General features: G+C 61.1%; 1 protein-coding gene across 1 annotated transcript in view; it reads left to right on the top strand.

Moving 5' to 3' along the window:
- The window catches only part of TMEM201 (transmembrane protein 201), a 17,958-nt gene extending 12,430 nt beyond the window's left edge, over nucleotides 1–5,528 (top strand). Inside the window, exons 8-11 of the mRNA XM_029948817.1 lie at nucleotides 818–889; nucleotides 1,414–1,713; nucleotides 2,727–2,864; nucleotides 3,616–5,528. Coding sequence (XP_029804677.1) covers nucleotides 818–889; nucleotides 1,414–1,713; nucleotides 2,727–2,864; nucleotides 3,616–3,713 — 608 coding nt within the window. The 3' untranslated portion in view covers nucleotides 3,714–5,528. The remainder of the gene's footprint in view (nucleotides 1–817; nucleotides 890–1,413; nucleotides 1,714–2,726; nucleotides 2,865–3,615) is intronic.
- Nucleotides 5,529–9,297: the final 3,769 nt, after the last annotated feature.

Raw genomic sequence — 9,297 nt, 5'->3', positions numbered from 1 at the left:
GCCCCGCCCCGAGGGCGGCAGAGCAGGTCTGTGGACGCAGGCTGGCCTTGGAACGGCCACTGCTGGGGGCTCCTGCGGCTCCTCAGGAGGCGCTGGTGGTCTGGGGCCCAGGCGCTGGGCCAGGTTCTGGTTTCCTGTGTCTCTCTTTCTCACCCTACTCACCCCTGCACCTCCCTGCTGCAGGCCTCACCCCCGCATCCCTACGTCTCTCACCCAGCAAAGAGACTGCTCTCCTAGCGCCCATACAACAGCTTCTGGAAAGGACTCTGTGCCTGGGCCCCATGGCCACCCTCACCGAGACACATGGGTTGGCCTGGATCTGTGTCCCGGGGCCTTGTGGGGGGAAGGGGCAGGCAGTGTGCTGTGGCCAAGGGACCCTCAGAGACCCAACAGGGGTGGAGCAGCAGGCACTGGCGGCAGCACCTGGTGGTCACTGGATCGTTCCACAGTCCGCTCCCAGCCAAGCACTGGGGTGGGGTGAGGTCGCTGCCCTTGGGGTGCACTTGGCTGAGGACAAGCAGCATGCTCCATGTTCCCTGAGGGATGGCACAGGTCGGCAGGCACAGGGTAGTGGAGGGGCAGGACCCCAGAAAGAGCAGGCCATGTGGGGGGGCACGGGCGGGTCCCTGAAATGAGAGCAGGTCCCGTGGATCTCCAACCGTAGTTCAGGGAGTCTGTCGAGAGCTTGTGTTTTCGAGAAAGCTCGGCCCAAGTGACAAAGGCTGGATGCCAGCGGAAATGGGGACTGGAGAATGGAGAGGGCGGGCGGCTGTCATCACCACGGGCCTGACGTGTCCCCCTTCTCCATCCTCCCCAGATTCAGGCTATCTGTTCAGCGGGAGCCGCCCTCCGTCCCAGGGGTCTCGGTCTGGAGAGGTTCCTGTCGCAGGTGAGGAGGGCAGGGACGTGTGGCCGGACTTTCCAGGGCGCCGTGTGCAACGGGGCGGCAGGCTGGTCAAACACGAGCTCGGGGGTCCCACGATCTTCCGTGTTCAAGTCTCAGTCCTGTGCCTCCCCGAGCTGCAGCCCTGGGCAAGCGGCCAGCAGCCCTGTGCCTCAGTTTCCTCTTCTGTGAAACGGCTGTGGCGGTTTCTGGGATTAGTCATCACGCTGTCACCCTTATCAGTGATGACCCACGGAGGCCACGCTCGGAATCCCCCCATCGGCGCTTGGGGTGGCTGACCTTAATGAAGTCAGGGGTTGCCCTCAGGGCGGGGGGCCTCCCTCAGCTCCTGGCAGGCTTCCCTCTGTCCCCCAAGTCTTGGTTCAGCCTCCTCATCTTCCTCGGGTTAACAGAGGAGACACATGGGAGCCAGGCGGCCGTAGCAGGGGGGTTGCCGTGCCCGCGAAGTGTTCATGCCTGGTTTCCGTTCTGACCGCAAGTCCTCCTCCCTGCCTTCCTCCCGCCCTCAGATTACTTCTCTCTCCTGTCGGGATGCTGCGCCTCGTCCCCCCTCCCTTCCCCGGCGCCCTCCGTGGCCGGCTCCATGGCCTCCAGCTCGGGCTCCCTGCGCCATCGCAGGCCCCTCATCAGCCCGGCCCGGCTCAACCTGAAGGGGCAGAAGCTGCTGCTGTTCCCGTCGCCCCCCGGGGAGGGCCCCAGCACCCCCAGCAGCTCCGATGAGCACTCGCCCCACAACGGCAACCTCTTCCCCATCGAGCCGGCCCTGGTGCCACAGCGATCGCCGGCACAGGACACGAAGCTCACTGTGGGTACGACCCCCCCCCCCCCCCGCCCCCTGGCCCCGCTCCCAGGAGGCGGGAGAGCCCAGCAGGGCCGTGACAGCCATGCAGGTGGCCGCAAGGGCCTGTCCTTGCTCTTCTCCGAGCACGTGCAGCCGCTCTCCCAAGCTCCAGAGGCTCCCGGCCTGGTTTTTGGTGACCTTGAACCCTCCAGGATATGGCCCTCCTTTGGCCGATTTTATTTTCTTCTTTGGCAATTGACCTTGACGGTCCTTTGTTCCTTAGGATGGATCAAAAACACATCACACCCTGCAAGGCTGCATCCGACTGGTCCCAGATGATTTTTTTTCCTCATATGGTGCTATTCTCTAAAGCACTTTAATTTTTTTTTAATTTTTTTAATGTTTGTTTATTTTTGAGAGAGAGACCCAGAGAATGGGAGAAGGGCAGAGAGAGAGAGAGGGAGACACAGAATCTGAAGCAGGCTCCAGGTTCCAAGCTGTCAGCACAGAGCCCGACACAGGGCTCGAACTCAAGAACCAGGGGGAGATCATGACCTGAGCCGAAGTCGGACACTCAACCGACTGAGCCACCCGGGTGCCGTGCATTTTTCAGTTTTTAAAATGAGGTCCACCTTTAAAATTTCGAACTTTCATGTGAACATGTGGATTTCCTGTGTCTCACACAATGTCGGAGGGTCTGGCCACGGTAGGTCTGAATTCTGGCCAGATAGGTGGCCGTGCCCAGCCTCTGCCACCCTGTGTCCCACCTCCAGAAGCCTCCCTCGTGGCCACTGTCCGCCAGCACCTGTTGGCGACGGAGTTCGCTGCTGATGGTCTGTAACCAGCACCCTTCACGGCAGCCACGCAGCCGGGGTAGGAGCGAGGACCCGGCGTCCCCTCGCCCTGGGGTAGGGCACGCGGGCTGGGATGCACACGGCTGGCCGCATCCGAGGACTGTCCTGGGATCGGAGGTGGAGCTGGCTCACGGCTGTCCCTAGGGGTGAGCCGTGAGCACCCTCTGAGACACCCCTCTCTCTGCAGACATGAGGTCATTGCCAGAAAGAGGCAGTGCCTGCAGTGGCCGGTCCATCAAGAAAGAGGACGACTCCTCTCAGTCATCCACCTGCGTAGTGGACACCACCACGCAGGGGTGCATGGAGGAGGCTGCCGCCTGGAAAGGTCTGTGCTCCGATTGGGTGGGGGCGGGGGGCGGGGCACCCCTGCTCTGTCTGGGACGCTAAGAGCGCAAGCCCTCCAGGGTCCTCGAGTGACAGAGGACAGTCAGATAACCCGCCCAGTGCCTTCTGGGTCCAGCTATGACCTGGCGCACAACGCGCCCACCCTGGGATCAGGCCCCCCCATTCCGCAGGAGGCCGCAGGGCGCTGTTTTCATTGAACAGAATGAGCATTTCATAACCGTAAAAACCGAGTTCCTTAGCTCTTCCGGCCGCATTTCGGGTACCGGTTGGCCCGCATGGGCGGTGGTGCCTCTGTCCGCCAGCACGGGTTCGGGGAGGATGCTGGCTGGACGGACGGTCACCAGGGGACTCTTCCTGCAAAGGTGGTTCTCCGTCTTTGGGGCTGGCTGGAAGTAGGCGCCGCCCCCAGAGAGCAGACCTGGGGTGAAGACCCCAGTCTGAGAGCCTGGGCAGGGTACCGCTCCTTTAAAGTGTCTGTTTCCTGTCCGTAAAGTGGGGGTTGTGCCCCCGGGCCCCCTCATGGGGTACAAGTACAGCGCACCCACGACTCGCCTGGTGGCACGGGCTCAGGAAACGGAGCTGCCTTCTGGGAGGCAGGACTTGACCCCTGACCCAAGGTCAGGGGTCTTTCTGGGCCAGGAATGCCTGCAGCTGCATCTCCGGGGGGCTGGGCCGGTGGTCCACTCCTCGGGGACCCTTTAACCAGATCTCTTCACTTCTCTCTCTCTCAGGTCGCGTTGGGCCCTCCCTGGTCCGGGGCCTCCTGGCCGTGAGCTTGGCCGCCAACGTTCTCTTCACTTCAGCCTACCTGTACCAGGTCTTGCGCTGACGTGCGGGCCGCGGCCCCCCGGCGCCCAGCGGGCCTCGGAGACTCCAGGTGCATGCTGCTCCCACCACTGCCGGCCTCAGGGCCCTCGTTCGGGGCCCCGCCATCCTCTCCAGGGCCTTTGACCTCGCTGGGCCGGTCCCGCCTCCGGGACCCCCGCTTCTCACCTGGCCGACCGCAGGGCTGAGCGTGTCCGCGGGGTCGCTCTCCTCCCTGCCTGTGTCCTTGGCTGACATCAGTTGTGTTTGGTGCTGACCCTGATCCTGAAGCCAGGGATCCCCGGGGGGCCACGGGGCCCGGGGCCCCCTGCCTGCTGCCCAGCCTGCCCGGCAGGAGTGCCACTACTGTCGCCTCCGACCCTGTGCCGCGGGCTGTGACCGCGTCTTGTACTGTACCTCCCGTCCCCGCGCGGCTGCCTCGGCTTCCCCAGGTCGGGGGTTGGAGGGATGGCCCCTGTGTCATCGCTCTCACCCCTGCCCGGGGAAGGACAGGCCCCTTGAGGACGGGCACCACCTTCCCGTGTCTCCCCCCATTCTGTGAGCCCCCCCGGCTCTCCTGGGTGGGCAGGCAGGTCCTGGGGGCCCCCGGCCCAGGGCCCCTCAGAGTTCAGTGTAAGCGCCCCCTGTCCCCTGCCGCCTCCCTTCTGCCCGCTCGTGCCCCTAGTTTATTACCTCTCGGTACCTTCCCAGGCAACAGCCCGTTACCCCGAGGACACTACCCCCAGCCTGCAGGGCCCCGGGGAGACCAGTCCCCGCCCCGAGCCTGGCCCCTGTCAGCCCCTGAGACCCTGCCTTCCTCCCTTTCATTCTGCTGCCTCCGTGGGCTCAGTGTGGCCCCTGTTTCCAGGCCACCCGGGCTGGCTTTCTTTCCCACTCTGCCCTCCTCAGGCCCTGCCACCTGCTCCTACAGCCTTGCTGCCCCCCCACCGCGCGCCAGGGTCCCGTCCTGCCCCCAGGAGGAGGGAGGAGGGCCCTCGGTCTGGCACAGGGACTCCCCCACTGCTGTGAGGAAGGAGTGTGTGTGTGCGTGTGGCCGTCCGAGCCCCCCAACCCGCCACCGCCCGGGGCCTCACACATGCCTATGGGCCGCGCGTGGCTCACACCTTCACACGTGCCCGTGCACCCGCAGAGGAATTGGCCATCTCACTGACTTCTGAGACTTGGCAGCTGTGGGGACAGGGTGGTGGTCGTGAGGGCAAGAGGAAGGGTCTTTATCATTCAGGGATAAAGTTTAGTTTTATTTTTCTACACATTTTTGCCAGGTAAGGCATTCTGCTGTTCGCAGGATGCCGCCCGTTCTCCCTGCCAGGGAGGTTTCCTTTTTTTAAGCCTTGGGTGCTTTTTTAGTAATTTTTTTTACCATGTGGGGAAGGAGTCGTTCTGACTTCACTCGCTCCTCTTCCCTCCACTCCTGTCCGGAGAGCTGTTTCCCACCCTGCCTCCCACCCCAGGACACGCGGGGTGGGGGGCTGGGGGCCGCCCCAGGGCCCTGAGTCCAACTGCCAGAGATGGTCCCAACTTAGAGGCGGTGCTCCTCGGCCCCCATTTGTACAGTGGGCACGTGCGTCAGGTTTTTAAATTTTATTTGTTGCCTAACGAAGCCAAACTCCATTCCCGAGTACCCTTCCTCTGTGGCTCTGAGGAACCCCAACACACTCCCCCCACCTCGGCCCTCCTGCCCAGGCCCCGAGGCCCCGGCGCCCCGCAGGGGCTGGGGAGAGGCCCAGTGGGGAGGGGGGCCTACTTAACGTTTTGTTTCAAACGAAAAACACAACCTTATTTTTCTTTACAAAAGCAAAAAAAAAAAAAAAAAGGAAACCAAAAAAGATACCAACCTTTGAACTATACACCTTAGTCTGTCTTATCTGTTCTGTTCACTGGGGCGGCTCAGGCCGGTGGGGAGGGTCCTGGTGCAGCTCGAAAGGATTTAGCTCCTGTGGGGGCTGGCGCTTCTGGGGGGATGCGATGCCGTCCCCGGGAGGCTCGGATCTGAACAGGACAGCAGCTCCCGGGCCAGGCCTGCGCAGGACGGGTGACCAGAAGCTTGCTGGGCAGGGAACAGAACCAGGGCAGCGCGGGCGACGGCCCCAGCAGGATGTGCTCGGACATCTCCGCAGAAAAGCATGTCCCAACCAGTGGTCCCCAGCCTGACCCCAGCACTGCAGGGCCGACACACCCTGTGTTCTGAGCCCACTGGGAATGGCCCCCAATCCTCCCAGCAGCCGGGCTCGGCATCTGCCCCTCGGGGTGCACAGCCCCTCCAGGTACAGAGACCCAGCTTCAGGCCCAGCCTGTGCAGATGCAGGGTGGGCCCGGAGAAAGCACTTAAAGGGGCCATGCTGGACAGAGGCAGAGCCGGGAGACCAGGATAGAGCCCAGGAGTGGACCTCCTTAGTGTCACATGTACAGGCTGCCTGGTGGCTGCTGGGCCTGGGTTGGACTCTGAAGTAACAGGAGAGAGGATGATCAGACCACAGCGCAACGCAGAGGCACAGCCCCGAGGGGAGGGTGGGGGAGCCCAGGGGGCATTTGGGGTGGGGGAGCAGGGTGGGGCCAGTCACTGCTCCCGGAAGCTGGCCCTCTAGGTTGGCAGGTGGGACTTCAAACAGACCCTGGAGGTCACTGACACCAAGGGTCCTCCTGGCCCGAGACTGTGACCTACCACCCTGCAGGGAGTGGTTGCAGGTCCCCTGCATCCCCTCACCTCTTCCTGAGGGTCCCAGACATGTACTGTGGCAGGGTTAGCCTCGCTGCGTTGTTCTTACTGACGTCTTCTGTTGTTTCCTTAAAAAAGGGAAACGTGTTCGTTGTAGAAAATCTGGAAATAGTGAGCAAGCAAGACCGTGCCCCACGGCCCCATGGCTGAAGTGCTGCCCCGATCTTCCCCCCCATATGTGTGTCTGTATCCATGCACTTTTTCCGTTCCCAACCCTTTGTCACTCTATTCGTTCCTCTCGTGGCCCCATCGTACACCCACCCCGAGCCGTGGACCGAGCCCTCAGCGCCCAGGGACGTGTCCCATGGCCTGCTGGGCCCAGGACGGGCACGCTCTCCCCGGGCCGCGGGAACTCTCCATAGGGCCTGAGGCTTCTGTACTTCAGGATTTTCTGTGCGTTGTCTGGTTGCATTCTGGAAAGGACAGAAAATTATGTCATCGTGGGGTTTGCATTGGTGGTTTTTTGGTTTTTGTTTTTCCTTCCAAAAGTCCTAAGCTGACTTTTCTTTGCAAACCTGCCCCTGGTTACCAGATAGCTTACATGGTAGGATGGGCTGATGATCGATCGGGTTGGAGTTCTGTAATATTTGTGCACAGAGAATGTGGGGGTAGGTGAAAGGTGGGGGCAGGGTGCCTGGCACCCCTCTCCCTTCTGTACGGGGCTGCACTAGAGTTGGAAATCAGGGAAAGATCTGCTGATCTTTTAAAAAGTTCCAGAAACCACCACGTCCCCTTACCAGTAAGTCGTGTGACACGGGGACCCTTCTGTGCTGCGAGAGCAAAAGGACCTAGTTCATCTGGCCCTTCCCAGAGGCGAGAGCCCCGCCTCCTCACAGAGGACACAGCTGCAAGTGTTTTTATGTGGTAGCAACTCAGGACATTTCACTGCTGGGGGTGGAAATGGGGAAAGGCACCGGGGTACAGCCATCTTGGCTTTGGGGTCACCATGGGATTGTGCTCATTTGCTGGCTTTATGTTTATGCACCCCCCCCCCTTCACAGTGACAGGAGAGGGACCCAGGATTCCTCTGCCTCTGGCCAGGTTTGCGCAATAAGTATTACAGTGCCGCTCGCATGTGCATGGCCACGCCAGGCACCAGGCACCAGGGCGACGGTGGGCAGAACAGCGATGCCCCTGCTGCAGGGGGCCTGCCCAGAGCCGGAGGCCAGCGCGCAGCCCCCTCATCCGCAGTGGGAAGGGCTGTGAAGTAACGAAACACAGTGTCTCCAGTGTTGACTATTCAGGATGCCTACACGAAGCTAAAGGACAGGATGGAGGTCACTGTAAGCAGGAGTCAGTGCTTCTGTAAAGGCCCTGGGGCCAGCCTTCAAGGAATTGAAAGGTTAGTGTGGCAAGAGCCCAGGAGAGAGGAGAGCAGAAGGTCATCTGTGAAAGACTTGGGAATTTAGATTTCATCCTGAGAACAAAGGGAAAGCCAGTGCCGCATATGCTGCATTCAAGCAAGGGGGGGGGGGGGGCGAATGTGCATTTTTAAAGGATCAGCAGGATATGAAGACTGGGTTGGAAGAGCACAAGAATGGAATGAGGGGGGCGCCTGGGGGGCTCAGTCGGTTAAGGGGCCCCCGACTTTGGTTCAGGTCGTGATCTCATGGTTTGTGGGTTCAAGCCCTGCATCGGGCTCTGTGCTGTCAGCTTAGCGCCCACTTTGGATCCTCTGTCCTCTGAACCTCTCTTTCCCTGACCCTCCTCTGCATGCAAGCACTCTCCCTCTTCCTCCCTCTCTCTCAAAAATAAACATTAAAGAAAAAGGAGTGAAAGGAGGGAGCCAGCAGAGGCTGCTACTGCTTCTGCGGAGGGAAGATGCAGTGAGGGTCCTCGGGTTCCAGGAACACCCCACAGGACTTGGCTATTGGAGGTGGGGGCAGATGGGTGCCCAGGCCCACCTCTGGGCTTTCTGGGTGCACAGATGGCTGGATGGAACGGCCCCTCCTCACGTAGGGAAGCTGGGAGGGGAACAGGAGACAGCACGGGTTTAAAATTCAGCTTTTGAGCATTTGCGTTGGATGCTTTGGAGACACCGATGGACACCTGTCCTGCTGCGCCCTGCCTGGAGCCCCCACCCTGGACTGCAAGCCTCAGGTACCACTCAAGGGCCATCTGCTTCGAGAGGCCTCCGCGGGGTCTGGATTCCCCTGTCATTCTCCTCCTCAGTGTCCTGCTGCTTCCTTTCAGTTACAGGCGGCAGCATCGTCCCCATCAGAAGGGTAACTTCCACGAAAGCAGAGACCTTGGCTCATAGTGGAGGCTCCCAACATATTGTTGAATAGATGGATGGATGGATGGATGAATGAATGAATGAATGAACGGACCAATGAATGAAATGTCCACTAGGAAGCTGGCGTGCAGGTACTTCCGGGTCTCACTCTGAGGAGAGGGGACGGGAGGCCCGTGGGGCTCCCTGAAGCCTGGGAGAGTGCCTGATGCTCCCTGCAGCTGAGCGTGACAGCACCTGCTTTGGTGGGACCCTCACAGACCAGGACAGAACAGGAGCAGGCAAGGAGAGGGGTGAGCTGGGGGCTGAGCCAGACCAGGCCCCCAGGGAGGCTTGAGGTCTGGCAAATTCCATCTCCATGGGGGAGGGGGGAAGTTCCTGTCCCCCTGAGGCTTGCAGTGCTGGGGGTGGGGGGCCAGGGGGAGGCAGGATTAAAGGCACAGTCACCAAATGAACTGCTGTCAAAAGAAAACTTCACATAGGACAGAGGGGCCAGGAGGCAGCCAAAGCCCCTTCCCACCCTGAAAACCCATGACCCCGGGTGGGTGGGGGAGGGTGGTTTGAGGTGGGGGTGAGGACTGAAGGTGACAGAGGGCTGGTCTGAGGGAGGGGTCCTGAGGATCTGTAGCATTTTAGGTT

Source organism: Suricata suricatta, chromosome 8 (assembly GCF_006229205.1).
Source record: "Suricata suricatta isolate VVHF042 chromosome 8, meerkat_22Aug2017_6uvM2_HiC, whole genome shotgun sequence".
Lineage (NCBI taxonomy): Eukaryota > Metazoa > Chordata > Mammalia > Carnivora > Herpestidae > Suricata > Suricata suricatta.
The sequence above is the reverse complement of the archived record's forward strand: the minus strand, read 5'-3'. Positions and strand labels throughout refer to the sequence as shown.